Raw genomic sequence first — 15,322 nt, forward strand, 5'->3', positions numbered from 1 at the left:
GTGGCGTTGTACGTGGCTATGTTTTATCCGTTGATTTAAACAGACGGCTTGGATTGTCACTATTGTGGATCTGGCAATTGTTAAAAATTGCCGTGGATCGTTAGGGAGTATATATGTACGTGTAGTATTTATTTCTCCGACATAAGTGATTTTTTGTGGAGCAGTGCTAGGGAGAAGCAATGCTTGTCCATGGCATAGTTGTAATTAATAATAATTACAACTATGCCATGGACAAGCAATATTTTCTCCTGAGCATTACCCTTTTTTGTGCCATGCCAATTTTTTTATGAGCACTGCTACGGAGTAGCAAATTATCTGGAAATCATCCGGAAATTTGGCTACTCAATGGCATTTCTGTAATTATAAATAATTACAAAAATGCCTTTGAGTAACCAAATTTCCGGATGATTTCCGAAAAATTTGCTACACTCAAGTATTACCCTTTTTTTATGCAATTTTTCATTCTAAGGGTATTATATTGTTACTTTAGAAGCTAGGTTTTATTCTAAATTAAGTAACTATTGGGCTTCGTACGTTGTATTCTGGAAATAGTTTTGTCCAATCCTATTATTACTTAAAAAATGGGACAACATATATCCTAAAGAAATCGTTGTTTACAATCTAGTCTTGAATAATTTTGCCTTTTCCTTTAATATATTCCAACACCCCCCTCTATTTCGGTCGCGGTACATATTTCTCCTTGCCAGGGGGCACTCGGTTGACATCAGATTCAGAGGCAATGGAAAATGGTCAACCATTGAAATCAGACTGAACATCTTCTACCTCTTTTAACGCGGGTCCACACCCCTGTGAGCTCTTTTAGGCTCTCTCTCTTTCTTACTCTCTCCCCTTTTGGCATGGCTAGGGTGTTCATGTGCTTTTTCTTGCATGCAAAATGGTAAGGTTTTCCACAGTATACAGTTCCCTCGCGGCTATTGGGTGGCGCACAAATATTGCTGGGTTGCAGACCACCATGGGAGTTCTGCTGGATGAGACCCACACGGTTAGCCGCGTTGAAACGTCCCAAGTTCCGATGATCTGCCGACAAGTCCACAAGGCGCACCCCTTCGGCATTTTCTATGGAGCAAACCCATTGGATTACTCTTTCACGCTAGTGTTGTTAGAGATCATCATTGTCCTTGTCACCAGTCGTATCATTCGTCTTCTTCTCAAGCCTCTCAAACAGCCCAGGATTGTCTCCGATATAATTGTAAGTGTTTTGTTTTTTGTTTTCAATCATTTTAAACTTTTATGATAAATTAAAGGGTGATTAATATGTTAGAGATTGATCTGTATGTTTAATTATATTCATTAATGAATATTCCTTATGATGCATTTGTGAATGTTGTGATACATATATACTTTATTTCATGCATGGGAGTTTTTCTTGCGTTGAAGTTCTTTGTTACAAGGGAAACTAACATTAATTAATTCTAGCCATGCCTGCACTAAAGTTTTGGTTTTTTTTTTGGTTTTTTGATGATTTAATATGTTCTCAAGGGCGGTATATTCATTGGACCCTCTGTTCTCGGCAGCAACAAGAAGTTCTCCTCGTACATGTTCCCGGACAATGCTGAATACGTGATGAAAAATATTGGAATAATAGGTTTTATGTATTTCCTTTTTGTGACGGGTGTGAAAATGGATCTCGGCCTGATAAAAAAAGCAGGAAAAAAGCATTGGTATATCGCGTTGGTGGGGATGACACTTCCCTTAATAGTAGTCACAAGTGTCGCCTTCATTATGAGGAAGTCCATGGACAAGGACCTTGCAAAGATTTCCTCCATTGGAGCAGTCTCTTCGTCTTTAGCTATAACAACGTTTCCAGTTCTCTATCCTATCCTTGAAGAGCTAAACCTCCTGAGCTCCGAGATCGGACGGATGGCATTGTCCACGTCGATAATCAGCGATGCGGTTGGGATCAACGCAATACTTGCATTCGAGGCAGCGAAACAGGGGGAAGTAGAGACAATAGGTGCGGTGTGGTATATGGTATCTTTGGTGGTTATATTGGCTTTCATGGTCACCTGCGTCCGGCGAGTAATGGAGTGGATTATTGAGAGAACCCCGGCAGGGCAACCAGTCGATCAGTGCTTTGTGGTTGCGATTTTGTTGAGTGTCTGCGTGATAGGATTTCTGACCGATTTGTTCGGCATTGCGATTGCCAACGGGCCGCTCTGGCTGGGGCTGGTGATCCCCGACGGCCCTCCGCTGGGAACGACGCTTGTGGAGAGGAGCGAGACAATTGTGATGGATATTCTGATGCCGTTTTCGTTTGCGTTTGTGGGGCTTTACACCGATGTGAATGTCATGATTGCTGCTGGCTGGTCGAGCTTAGCGCCGATTTTTACGATGGCTTTCGTTGGGTACGTGTCCAAGCTGATTGGAACCCTGCTGCCTGCTATGTTCTTTGATGTGCCACTCAGAGATGGTGTCACTTTGAGCCTCATTATGAGCTTGAGAGGCCAAGTGGAGCTTATTTTATATATTCATTGGATGGACAAAGTGGTATGTATATTTGCTCTCTTTCTCTCTCTTCTCAATATATATATATATATTTATCATGCATGTCTTCCTCTTCTTCTTCCTCCTCCTCCTCCTCCTTCTTTTATTTGTTTATTTTTATTTTTAAAAAAAACTTCGCTTGTCCCATGATGTTTTTTACAATATTCTTTACCATTAAACTTTAAAAAGTTGCAATATCGAATTAATTGCCATATTTTAAAAGTTTACAATATCATCCATACAGTTTGATTTAAGGTTAAAGGTAGAATGTCTCTTATACTCATGCATACAAACTATCCTCAATTAAAAAAATTAAATCAAAACAAAATAAAAATAAAAATTATAAGGATACTCGGCTAGCCTTTAGTTTTTATTTATTTTTTATTTTTTCAAACGGAGAGTACTTTGGAGATTTTGACATCATTTGTTAAGATTTAACGGATCGGTAATATTACAAAATTTTAAAATATGACAATCTTACATTGCAACTTTTAATGATATGGTTGCAAAAAATTAGCTGAAACATCAAGGCAGTGTAAGTAAATTAAATTTTTCTTATTTCTTGTTTTATTTTTTATTCGATAAGGGGATCGGAAAAAATGTTACAAATTAAAAAGGTCTTTATTGTCGTCAAAAAACAGGCCGGAGTGAAAAAAGTTCTCACATTTCAACCAATCACGAGATATATTTTCACACATATATTTTCCTCCTGAATTTCTTTCTTATTCCGTCTCCTCGATCCGATCCGTGGCTGACTGTTTAAATTTGTGTGTATGCATGCATACATATATATATATATTGCATACAGATAATAGGGCAGGCAGCTTTCACCATGATGGTGCTATCAACAATAGTGATGACTGGAATTGCTGCACCCCTGATCAGCATCCTCTATGATCCAGCAAGGCCATACATGGTGACTAACAGGAGAACAATTCAACACCTCCCTCCAGGCAAAGAGCTTCGCACACTCCTTTGCATACACGATGAGGAAAGCGTGTCTGGGTTCATCAATCTTCTTGAGTCCTCCAATCCAACCGTTACAACCCCATTCTCCATCTTTGCCCTCCACCTCATTGAGCTTCTCGCCCGTGCTGTCCCCGTCTTTATAGACCACGAGTTGCAGGAAGTGCCTTCCCAATACTCTGCCTACGACACCATCCACAACGCCCTACGGCTTTATCAGGCAAGGCAATATTGTTAAATCACCACTTATTTAGCGAGTAGAAATAAATGAATTTAATCACTTAATTTATATTTTGCCCGAGAAACTTCACTTAATCCGCATGAACTTTCATCACATTTGCAACTATTCTCCTAAACTTAAAAAACTCTAAATTTTTAATGTATATATATATATCTTTCATTTTTTTTCAATTTCACAAATTCGTCAGGATTTTCCGTTAAATCATAAAGGAGGGTGTCAAAATTTTCAAAATACCCTCCCTTTTTTAAGGAAAAGGAAAAGAAAAAATTAGTTGGTTAGGATTTAACGGAATTTGTAAAAATACTCAAACCAGAATCTTTGATTTTTTTTTTAAAAAATATTTTTTTAAAAAACAAACAGCGGTATTTTGAAAACTTCGATAAAATTTAACAAAAAAATCTAATGAACGGATGACATTGCAAAAAACTTGAAGTTGGATACACTAATATATTGAGAGATTTTGAAATTTAAAAGGTAATTATAAAAGCGATAACAATAATTCAGGAAGATTACGTGCCTGTCGGCTCAAACTTTTTCTTATAAGTGAGGCTCAATAAGATGCATGAAATACTTTAACTGTAATGTACGTGGAATAACTTGTTATTCTGATATCGTGTGAAATTTATATCCTAACAGGCAAGTAGGAGGGATTTCATGAAGCTCTATTCATTCACGTCGGTGTCACCAAAGCGAACCATGTACCAAGACATTTGTAAGCTCGCCGTCGCGAACAAAGCTACTCTTATCATCTTACCCTACCACAACGACCGCTTGGAAAATCTCGGAGGCTCGCGAGTGGGCGTCCGATACGTGAACCTCAATGTCTTAACTCATGCGCCTTGTTCTGTCGGAATTTTCGTCGACAAGGGTCACTTTCAAAATCCGCTTTTAGCGCTCTCCTTCCACCGTTCTCTCCACCATTTTGCGGTGCTATTTTTGGGAGGAGCAGACAGCAGGGAAGCGCTTGTTTACGCAGATCGCATGGCCAAGAGCCGGGACGTGTCACTCTCCGTAATACGATTCCTTCCGTACAACTCTGTCGGAGAAGATGAGATGGAGAAAAAGCTCGATGACGGGGTGGTGACGTGGTTTTGGGTAAAGAACGAGCGAGAAAATCGGGTGGCTTACAGAGAGGTGGTGGTGAGGAATGGATATGAAACGCTGTCGGCAATTCATGCCATGAATCACGATTCCGTTGAGCTTTGGATTGTAGGAAGAGAGCAAGGGATAAATCCGTTCCTCCTCGACGGATTAATAGATTGGAGAGACAATCCAGAACTGGGAGTCATCGGAGACTATATTGTCTCAATGGAGTTTGGTACTTCTGCCTCTCTGCTCGTGGTACAACAGCAGATTATGAGAGGACAGGGAACGATTAAGGCTGCCTCATCACGAGGACGTAAATTTACGTCCTGGTTCTGCTAGCAATTAATTAATGCATGATAATTCTCTTTGAGTACTCTTCGCACTTACTTCTACGGGTTGATATCAAAATGCGCTACATTAATTAGTTAATATAAAATAGATGTGAAAAGGAATATTATTTATTGTTTTGAAGCAATTAAATTAGTGATTAGGTGTACGTGTTTGAAATGTAGTAAGCATCAAAATACGTACTTCTGCGACTCGATTCTTTTGCTAATCACTCTCTAACTGGGTCTTGGAGTTTTTTTAATGTTCATGTAATGTTCATGTATAGATCTCTATGGCCTTTAGGCCATTTTATTTTTCAGGGATTGTTTGTGTATATATCCTTTTTAATTTATTCTTGTACGTTGAGTTCTTTCGATAAATTTTTATTTATCAAACAAACAAGATTGTTACATGATTAAAGCAGAAGGTTTTGTTAAATTCTATCAATATATAAGGAAGTTCCTACGGAAAGCAGCAATTTTCGTAGAATATTATTTCATCTTATTCTCCGTTTGTTTCGGAGTAAAATAATTTCTGAAAAATAATTTTGGCATTTTTCGGTGTTTGGTAGAAGCGAAAATAATAGTCAATCGGAAAATGATTTCTGTTCGACCAAAAACCCTTAGTAAATTTCGGAAAATGATTTACGTTTTTTAAAAGCGTAAATCATTTTCCGAAGACGCCATACGCATTTGATTCCTATTAAACGACACAGTCGACCTTCACTTCAAGCAGTCGACCATCACCGAAATCTTACCGGTTCCGAAATTCGATAGCATATATGATTGAATAAAAATATTAAAAAAAAAATTTGTAATTTTCTGTACGCGCCAAATACCGAAAAATGCTTTCACAGAAAAATATTTTTCAGAAAAATGACTTTCCTAAAATCATTTTACGACGGAAACCATTTTACGTCGAAACAAACGGAGCTGGGCTAAGAAATAGTTTTTTATTTTACGTTTGAAAAATCTAATATTTTTTATTGATAAAAAATCTCCCATGGCTCATTATTTTTTTATTTTTCTATTGATAAATCTAAAAATATATATATAGAAAACTAAAAAGAGATCGATTCAATCACTAAACAAATTTTAATTCCTTTTAATCATATATTAACCCATGTTAACAACTTATGAAAGAGTGGTATACGTAGCATTTTTCAAACGATATGATACGGGGAATGAGAATTGGAAAAATTAAAACGACGACGGCTCCTTTGTATGCTGGGAAAGTGTTGGTCAAAACGCTCCGTTTCTATTCTCTTTACAACTTCATTTCTAGGCTCCCTTTTGCTTCTCTCTCGCTATCGCGTTCCGACTCGAGTTGCTTCGCACCACCGTCCTCCTGCTCCTCCAGTCGTCGGCCGCCACGTGTTTCTCGGTTCGTCTCTGTATTCCCCATGGTCACATGGTGCTTCTTCTTGTTCTCTTTGTTTGGTTGTGGTTCTCTTTTTTCTTTGTTTTGATTTATCTAATGAATATTTGGGTGAATTTTGAAGTTCAGGTTTCTGAGTTGTATTAATTTAATAACCGATTTTCTTGCTTTTGGTTTGCCTGTAAATCTTTAAATAATCAATAGCATTTTGAATTTTGGTCCAAGGCAGAGTTTTGTGGTGAGTAGAGACTAAGAGCTTTTCCCAGACTTCCTTTTGTTCCAATTTGAAGTTTTGTGTGCGTATTTATGTATGATTTTGAAGACGACCCATTTTCAACTTCAATATTAGATGAAGAATTAGAAGCCCTCTAAGTGATAATGCCTTTGATTTTAGAATCAAGTGGCAACACCCTCAAGCAAGGTTTTTAGCCTATGCAGTGTTGATATACTCAGAATCGGGTTACCCAAAAGCAAATTTTACTTCATCACACAGTTTTCGATGTTTTTATGTCTTTAGTATTCATCCATAGCTTTTGCCCAATAAAAAAAAAAAAAAAGTTGTTTTTCTTTTTCTATCTGTCAATGAATGTTTTGTCTAATTCTAGTATCTCTTTGCAGCAATGGATGATGAAAATTCCAACACCTTTCGACGCATGTCGAGCCGAACTCGTAAGGTTGCTCCAAGAATGGTTGCTGCCCTTGCGAGTAGTGATAACCGCACACAGGTGTGTCGTAACCGTGTCATTGAAAATCGATTTTTGGGTTTTTGGTTTCTGTACTTGGGCACAAGTTTGTGAATGTTGATGAAATAGAATATTTATTAGCTTTATTTCAACTTCGTTTTAAGGTCTTAGAAACTTGCTGTTTTAGGCCGCTCTTGCTCGCCTTGAAGCTTTAGAAAATGACAATGCGGGAATGGAAATGGTTGAAATTAATGACGATGATGACTCTTCTCTTGACGATGAAGATCAAGGTCTAATTCATATCAGTCCTCCTAATCTTTTATTTTTTTTCCTTCTTTCTTTTTGTTCATTTTTTCTCTTTTTATACTGCTGCTCTGTAACTTTAATCGATAGAGTGAATGTGTAAATCCAAGCTTTATATGATTCATAGAGCCTATACCTGCATCCATAAAAAAGAAGTCCTGTACGGAGAATATCTAGATTACCAAAAAAAAAAAAAGAATGAAGAATTACTTCTCTAAATCTCGGTGTCTATTTCACCTTGTCAATGGTTTTTTTTGTTGCTTAGTTTACATTTCTTGTTTTTGGGACGTCTTGTTTCAGTATACACGCAAAAGAGGCAGGCCAAGGGTACAAAACGTAAAACCCGGCAGGCAAAGGCACTTGAGAATGCCAGGAAAGCCCCGAGAACATTTCTTGAGCTTTTACATGAGGTAACAAGGAAAATTCTGCTCGTACTGCTTTTTGTTTTTAAATTGCTTTAATGGTCCTCATTCTTTTAACAACTACAGGCAAACCTGGAATCATTGCCTCCGCATGTTCCCTCCTATTTGAAGGCAGGTGTGGGACCTCCAAGCTCCACCTCTCGCCGTCATTTCTGCACTGTTTGTGGATACGCTGCCAGCTACACATGTGTGAAGTGTGGGATGCGTTTTTGTGCACGCCGTTGCCAGAATATACACAATGATACTCGTTGTCTGAAATTTGTTGCCTAGATGGTGGGAGACTCTCACTAGCCGACATCTGTAAATTTGTGATACTGAATGCTAACTAATTGTTATATGCTGGAGCTATTACCTTCATGCAGTTAGTTTGAAAAAAAAAAATGAATGAATTATTGCTGTTAATTTATATTTTCTTCGATTACTGATTTTGTCAAAAAATTTCTTCAATTACTGGAAATCACACCTTACTCATGCCACATACTTGGTGCATATTACAGGTTGCTGGAACCTTGTTTGGCAGGGTCTTGCAATTTTCACATGGTTATCAAATGACTACAGCCAATCCCAATAAGCTCGAATTAATGCAGATGGTTGTAGTCACATGTTAGCAGCAAAATCTACTTCATGGGTTGTTCAATTGGATTTCCTGAATGGTTATTTCCAATTCCTTGCAGTGTGCACTATCTTTCAATAGGTAGATAGTTGGGAACTTACTTCCGTTTTGTTTGTGGTATCTGTTATAGCTTATCATTAGAAAACTAGAATGAAACAGATATAACTAATTTATTATGAATCTGAAATCCAATTCTTCGATTTTGAAAATAATTTATTCAATCAAGAAGCTTGACAAATCAGCTGCTCAGCGGAGCATTGATCAATTCTTGGCCCACTACTAGAAAACCCATGACATCGGATTCAGCCAAACATATATATCAAACGACACGAGAACATAAAATCCTTTGACTTGGAAATTTGATGTAATGAATGTTGATGCTCTGTTGATGGTCTTAACAAGGGGGCAGGTCTGCTGGTGGAGGTATTACAGACTGAGATTCCCCAACTCCGTTCTCAACTAGGAAGGCCATTGCCAAACCCAAACCGAAGTGTGAGTCTATGTGACAGTGCATCAGCCAAACTCCTGTTTTGGACCAGGTAAGTGCAAGAAAAACATCATATTAGTGGATCTATTGTTGGTGAAACAGCTTGAGAGATGCTAGCATATATATATACATATAGGAGATTTAGTATATCACCTGGATTATCAGCTACAAATCGGATGGCTACCCATCCACCAGGGTTCGATCCAATGGTATTCCTTTTTGGTGGGTCAATGAGGTTGAAATTGGCTGTATCTTTGGTTGGGTTGAAGTTGCCGAAACCTGATCCAACAACGTAGAAATGGTATCCATGAAGATGCATTGGATGGTCCTCTGTTGTGACAATACTGGTATCCTGCAGGACAATTTGTACTCTGGAACCGTACTTCAACTTGTGGAGCTTAGTTCCTGGAACAGGTTGCCACAGCCCCCGGCTCACATTGCCTGTATAATCAAATTGTATGGGCGGAACAGGCGGAAAGTCTGTGGTGAAGACACCAGGTGCACCTTGGTAATAGGCTTGCATTATGGAGTTGGTTCTTGGGAGCACAAAAGAAACGTTGTTCATGCTGGCGGCAAAGCGGGTTCCATTTGGTCCTTGACAACGGGGGCTGTTAGGACGTGTGCAATTGTTTAGTCCCAAACCAACAGTGAAAAATAGGTTCTCGTCGATGTCTGTAGGGACTTTCACCTGGGAAGGGCTCCTAATCCCAGCATTGAAAGCAGTCGCAGTGGCTGTATCATTGTAGCCTGGTAGTTGAGGTAAGATTGATTTTGAAGATTGCCCCTTCTTGGCACTGCAGGGAGCAGATTTGTATTCAAGGATAGCTGTGGTGGTGGTGTTGTCAAAGGCTGCATTCATAGCAGTGTTATAGGCACGTGCTGCCATGTAGTAGTGAGCTGGGGGTTGATCAGCGGTGAGGAGGACATTGGTTGTCTGGCCAGGTCCTGACATGACGACGTTGGTTGTGAAGGGCTTGGTGTATGCAGCATCAACACCAACAACAGTCATTTTATGGTTTGCGATGGCAAAGAAAAGTTCCTGATTGAGTGCAGAGTTGATGATTCGTAGAAGAACTGTCTCGCCCGATTCTATGGGAAATCTCACAGTTTCTGCATTGTGATTTTAGGTATGTTACCCACTTCTTGTTACCATCTAATAGAAACAACATATTAGTCTTTGGCTTGGACAAGGTTACACCTTACCTTGACTGGAGCATCTATACAGATCACCGGGTTGACCATTTATGGTATATGCGTCAGAAACATTAGGAGCTGCTCCTGTGAACTGTGCCAGCTTTAGGACATCCATGGGATTTCTATCGAACCATTCTCCTGTTTATCACCATCACAACCAGTTAGAGTTCTATCATTTTCTCATACTTCATAGAGAACATTGAACAAGAGCTAGAGCATCAAGGATTTGGAGGCGAGAGCCACCGAGGAAAAACTAGAGAGAGTTGAAGTTACCCAGAAGAATGGTGTATTCTCGTTTGGGCATTGAGAAGGGATATGGAGAACCCAATTTAGGATGGATGATGAGAGCTCCATAAACAGTGGCTCTGAGCCAATTCGTATGAGCATGCCACCACAAAGTACCCTCCTGGTTTGTGATTGTGAAACGGTACGTGTAAGTCGCTCCCGGTTGGATGGGACACTGGGTCACATAAGTAGGCCCATCTGCCCATGGATTTCTGAGCTGTCGTACTCCATGCCTGATGGATAAAATGCAGGTTATTGACATCGACATTTCAAGCACCATGAATTTTAGGTATGCAGGAAATAGGGTGCAAATTTTTTGACGGCTTATTAAGGTTAATTTTCTATGTGGAGTGATGTTAAGTATTACAACTTTTATTAAAAAAATTGATTGTCACTGATGCGACAATACCATGTGAACTATTATGTCAATTTGTTAGTCCACGTGACATTTATCATCTTAATCATCAAACAATTAAATTTGATTGTTGTTGACATGGCAATGTCACGTGAACTATTACGTCAGTTTATAAGGGGGTTGTGGTAAAAACTATAGTACCCTAAGTAATTTCCTTCCATGCGAGTGTCAATTGCATGTTTACATAACTTGAAGACTGGTTTTTGACAATGTTCGAAGGATTGGAAAGAAGTCTTCTATAAGCATTTTCGTTTCCTTTATAATTTTGCAAGAACCAGCTGGAGGGAGAATAGCTAGACAGTTATAGAACATATAGTAGCTGCTGTTATTTGTCTAGGAATAAACTTATATGCCTAATTTTGATGTATGCATAAATTCTAATGATTATACCAGTGAAGGCTGATGTTGTATCGAGCACTGTTCAGGACTTTGATCACAAGGGAATCTCCATTTCTCACTTCCAAGGTTGGCCCTGGGAATTGTCCATTTACTGTAATGGTGCTGTGGGTTCTGCACAGCCTCTTCACTGGTTTTGCTTCAATCTATATCAGTTCAAAGAAAAGAAAGATAAATTTTAACCAAATATATCCTTTTAAGATCACCCTTCTTTGTTGATTACATCCCATTTGAGAACAATGATAAATAATGACAATAAGTTCATGAAATGAAGAAAAGACTTACAACAAACTCATGGTAGTGAGTTTCTGCATCTGCAAAAGAAGAAAGGAAAGCGAACATGACAAAGAAGCCAAGCAGGAAGAAAGCACACCATGGCTTGACATTGAGATTGCAACACTCCATTGCTTTCTCAACTGCTCTTGAATAAAGCTTTGAGTACTTACGTGTTTGTTACCCCCATAAGAGAGCTACTATTTATATTGTCAAAAAGCGGGAAATGAGACAACAAAAACTAGTTTTTTAATGTTGTAAGAGAGACTATTTGGTAAATTAGGTTTCGAGTCAACAGTGATATTAAAGATTGTTTGTAGGACAACTAGTCTAACCATAAAGGGTATTTGGTGCACCCACTTGCCCCATCACTTTTTTAAACAACAAAAAAAAGAAGAAGAAGAAAGAGTTTCTTCTGTAATCAAGGCATGTTAGCTAAAGCTGAAATGGAATTTGCCAATCACATATTACTGCCAGAGAAATGCTATTAGACTCGGGTGCTTCTCAATCAGGACGAAACTCTTCTTTTTAAGCCCCGTATATATATATATATATATATATATATATAGAGAGAGAGAGAGAGAGAGAGAGAGAGAGAGGAAAAAATATCATGAATATCCTTTGCCCGTTATCGATCTCCTCATCTTTCTGTTTATAAAAAGCCACGGTTCCGGGCCTTAGTTATCATTTGCCTCCCTCCCGTTTTCTGTACAGTATAATACTTAATCACACGATACTTAATTGATCTTAAAGCTTATATTAAAACACATCGTTCATTTATTAAGAATGGGATTTCATAATCGAAGCATTTATGCGAGCATGACGTCCACTTTCTGTTTACTTTCAGTATAGATTTTCTTAATATGTTTCAGAACATGGCTAGGTATCATTATCAAGGAACGGTTGGGGTAAGGTTGAATCTTGTCTTGATTAGGTAGGAAGAGGAAGGAAGGAGAAGTATATCGTCTTTTGTCTCAGCTGACCACTTTACTGTTATTTAAACTAACTTGTAACCCACGCTATGCGCGGGATTGTTTATTTTAATCCATATAAATTAAAACATGTTAAAATCTTTGTTACCATATCAATAGTTTAAAATGATAAAAAAAAAAAATAAAAAAAAAAAGCAAGAAAAAAAGCTATAGATTATGATTATCAAAACATTAATAAAAAAAAATTAGCAGGAGTCTTTAATATTATTAGTGTGATACATATTACATTTCGATACAAAATAAAATCCATATAATTATGAAAATTCTAGAAAAAATACATAGCAAACTAAACAAAATGGCTGAAAATCGAGTAAATTATATAAATGAAAACAAAAATATTTCATAAAACATTCAAATGAACTAAAAAATAAGATACTTAATTTTAGTTTAATCCATATAAATTAAAATATGTTAAAATCTTTGTGCCCATATGAATAGTTTATAACGAAAAAGAAGTATAAAGGAAAAAAAAAAAATAGCAAGAAGAAAACATGGTTTAATCTAATTACCAAACCATTAATAAAAAAAAAATTAACAAGAATCTATGATATTGTTAGTGTAATACCTATTATATTTAAATACAAATAAAACCCAAATAATTACAAACATTTAAAAAAAAGAGTAATGATTTACTATCACCTAAATATACAACTTTTCACCATCTTGCCTATGTGGTAAGGTGGTCCCTCACCTTAATTTATTTTTAAAAAATAAAAAAATTCAAAAAGTAGTGGGGGACCACCTTGCCACATAGGCAAGGTGGTGAAAAGTTGTATCTTTAGGTGGCAGTGAATCATTATTCTTAAAAAAAATACTGAACAAACTAAACAAAATATTTTTTTACGAATACAAAATAAAACAAAATATTTCATTACAATGCTTAATATCTCTTTGGTGTTTCAAAAGTATTTATATTCCTTTTATACACAATAATCAAATAAATTTTTGTCTTGTTTTGCTTTCACAAGCATAAAAACACTTTCAATATATATATATATATATATATATATATATATATATATATATATATATATATATATATATATATATATATATATAAGTCTTTATCTTATATTAATTCATATACATTAAAAAAATGTTTAAATCTTTATTCTCGATCATAGGTATACACGGTTTAAAATGAAAAGTATAAAAAAAAAATTAAAAAAATAAAAATAAAACAAAGAAGAATACATAGTTTAATCTAAATATCAAAACATTAATACAAAATTAGTACGAATCTTTGTGTGATACCTATTATATTTCAATACAAATAAAACGCCAATAATTTTGAACATTAGGGAAAAAATACAGAGAAAAATAAACATTTTTTTTATGAAAATCTATTCACATAGGTAGACATGGTTGAAAACGAAAAGTAAAAATAAAAAAAAATAAAAAAAATGCAAATCCTTAAAAAAACAAAACAAAATAAAATTATGTACTTTAACACTCTGTTCTTCTCTTGAATGTTACTGCTGGATACTCTTGATTTCACAATTCAAAATGTTTCAAACCCTAAAAAGAGAGAGCTAGGTATAAATAACCAATCTAAAAAAGTAATATGACTTTTTAGCTTACATTTACAGTTTCTTTAAAATTAATGCATGCAATATCTATATGGTCAATTATGGGTAGTCAATGTAGTACGTTTTTAATTTTAAATTTTGTCTCTTTATAATTTTGGAGAGTCATACATTCTGAAACCATAATTTTGTATATTAAAATTTTGAACTTAATGAAATCTCATATAAGGAAAATTTTTGAAATAAAATTTTGGAGAAAAAAAAAAACTGACCACTTTGAATTAATGCATGTTTTTAATTTTAATTTTTTTAAAAAATCTCACAACTTAATGCAGCTATAATGACACTTAATGATATAATGAGAAAAAAATCATTTTTTTGGTCTCATGAAAATTAACACCCATGAACTTTTTCATTAAAGTATAATAAATTTATTAAAATCATGGCAAAAACGGTTCAATCTTTAAAATTTACCGGTTTTTTTTATTTAAAAAACCGGTTTAGTATTTAAAAATTATAGGTTCACGCCACGTGTCATAATTTTCCATTGCACAAAGAACATTGCATGAATATATAAATCACTTAAAATTTTACTAGCAAAAGAACCATAATTTTAGTTTTAATCCATATAAATTAAAACATTTAAAATATTTTCATATGTGTAGTTTAAAATGGAAAGAAGTGTAAAGAAAAAAAAAAATAGTAAGAGAAAAACTTGGATTTTGATTATCAAAGCATTAATAGTAGGAATCTATGATATTGTTAGTGTAATACGTACCTATATCTTATGTTTCAATAAAAATAAAATCCATATAATTTTGAACATTAAAAAAAAAAAAAAGCATTTCAAATTTAATGCTTAATTAACTCTTTAGTGTTTTAAAAGCATTTTTATTCCTTTTGTGCACAATAATCAATAAAATTTTGTCTTTTTCTGCTTTCAAAATGAGAATAGCACTTTCAAAAAATAAGTGAAAATCGTGTAAATCATATAAAAGAAAAACAAATATCACATAAAACATCAAAATGAAATAAAACATAAGACCCTATTATTATTTTAATTCATATAAATTAAAACATGTTAAAATCTTTGTTCCAATAGGTCTAGTTTAGAATGAAAATAAGTATGAAGAAGAAAAATAGCAAGAAGAAAACCATGATTTTGATTATCAAGCATAAAATAGAAAATTAGCATAATTTTTTTTTTTTATTGCCGATGTATACCTATTAT

General features: G+C 35.5%; 3 protein-coding genes across 4 annotated transcripts; 2 read left to right on the forward strand and 1 right to left on the reverse strand.

The window, feature by feature from the left end:
- Nucleotides 1–478: 478 nt before the first annotated feature.
- Nucleotides 479–5,522, forward strand: LOC133878414 (cation/H(+) antiporter 24-like). Its single transcript, XM_062316968.1, has 4 exons — nt 479–1,210; nt 1,501–2,508; nt 3,314–3,691; nt 4,349–5,522. The coding sequence occupies exons 1-4, from the start codon at nt 896–898 to the stop codon at nt 5,135–5,137; spliced, it is 2,490 nt and encodes an 829-aa protein (XP_062172952.1). The 5' UTR covers nt 479–895; the 3' UTR covers nt 5,138–5,522.
- Nucleotides 5,523–6,351: 829 nt separating this feature from the next.
- On the forward strand, nt 6,352–8,572 carry LOC133877431 (SWR1 complex subunit 6). Of its 2 annotated transcripts, XM_062315725.1 has the most exons (6): nt 6,352–6,508; nt 7,121–7,227; nt 7,373–7,475; nt 7,789–7,898; nt 7,977–8,183; nt 8,408–8,572. In XM_062315725.1, exons 2-5 carry the CDS (start codon nt 7,123–7,125, stop codon nt 8,178–8,180), a joined length of 522 nt encoding a protein of 173 aa, XP_062171709.1. In that variant the 5' UTR covers nt 6,352–6,508; nt 7,121–7,122; the 3' UTR covers nt 8,181–8,183; nt 8,408–8,572. The 2 variants fall into 2 exon arrangements, with proteins under 2 accessions (XP_062171709.1, XP_062171707.1); XM_062315723.1 differs by lacking the exon at nt 8,408–8,572 and having other exon boundaries at nt 7,977–8,331.
- A 143-nt stretch (nt 8,573–8,715) lies between these two features.
- Nucleotides 8,716–11,760, reverse strand: LOC133877430 (laccase-13). The gene is made up of 6 exons (XM_062315722.1): nt 11,586–11,760; nt 11,295–11,446; nt 10,478–10,722; nt 10,214–10,342; nt 9,164–10,120; nt 8,716–9,048 (listed from the first exon to the last, which is right to left on the reverse strand). The coding sequence occupies exons 1-6, from the start codon at nt 11,703–11,705 to the stop codon at nt 8,918–8,920; spliced, it is 1,734 nt and encodes a 577-aa protein (XP_062171706.1). The 5' UTR covers nt 11,706–11,760; the 3' UTR covers nt 8,716–8,917.
- Between the last annotated feature and the right edge of the window lie 3,562 nt (nt 11,761–15,322).

The sequence above is a fragment of the Alnus glutinosa genome, chromosome 9 (assembly GCF_958979055.1).
Source record: "Alnus glutinosa chromosome 9, dhAlnGlut1.1, whole genome shotgun sequence".
In the NCBI taxonomy this organism is placed as follows: Eukaryota; Viridiplantae; Streptophyta; class Magnoliopsida; order Fagales; family Betulaceae; genus Alnus; species Alnus glutinosa.

Bases quoted from the DNA above. Each gene is read 5' to 3' on its own strand.
- LOC133878414 (XM_062316968.1), top strand. From the start codon at position 896: ATGGTAAGGTTTTCCACAGTATACAGTTCCCTCGCGGCTATTGGGTGG. The intron at 1,211-1,500 runs GTAAGTGTTTTG...TATGTTCTCAAG, and splicing joins GGATTGTCTCCGATATAATT to GGCGGTATATTCATTGGACC. The intron at 3,692-4,348 runs GCAAGGCAATAT...ATATCCTAACAG, and splicing joins ACGCCCTACGGCTTTATCAG to GCAAGTAGGAGGGATTTCAT.
- LOC133877430 (XM_062315722.1), bottom strand. From the start codon at position 11,705: ATGGAGTGTTGCAATCTCAATGTCAAGCCATGGTGTGCTTTCTTCCTG. The intron at 10,343-10,477 runs GTAACTTCAACT...GGTGATAAACAG, and splicing joins AGAATACACCATTCTTCTGG to GAGAATGGTTCGATAGAAAT. The intron at 10,121-10,213 runs GTAAGGTGTAAC...ATCACAATGCAG, and splicing joins GTATAGATGCTCCAGTCAAG to AAACTGTGAGATTTCCCATA.
- LOC133877431 (XM_062315725.1), top strand. From the start codon at position 7,123: ATGGATGATGAAAATTCCAACACCTTTCGACGCATGTCGAGCCGAACT. The intron at 7,476-7,788 runs GTCTAATTCATA...GTCTTGTTTCAG, and splicing joins TCTTGACGATGAAGATCAAG to TATACACGCAAAAGAGGCAG. The intron at 7,899-7,976 runs GTAACAAGGAAA...TAACAACTACAG, and splicing joins TTCTTGAGCTTTTACATGAG to GCAAACCTGGAATCATTGCC.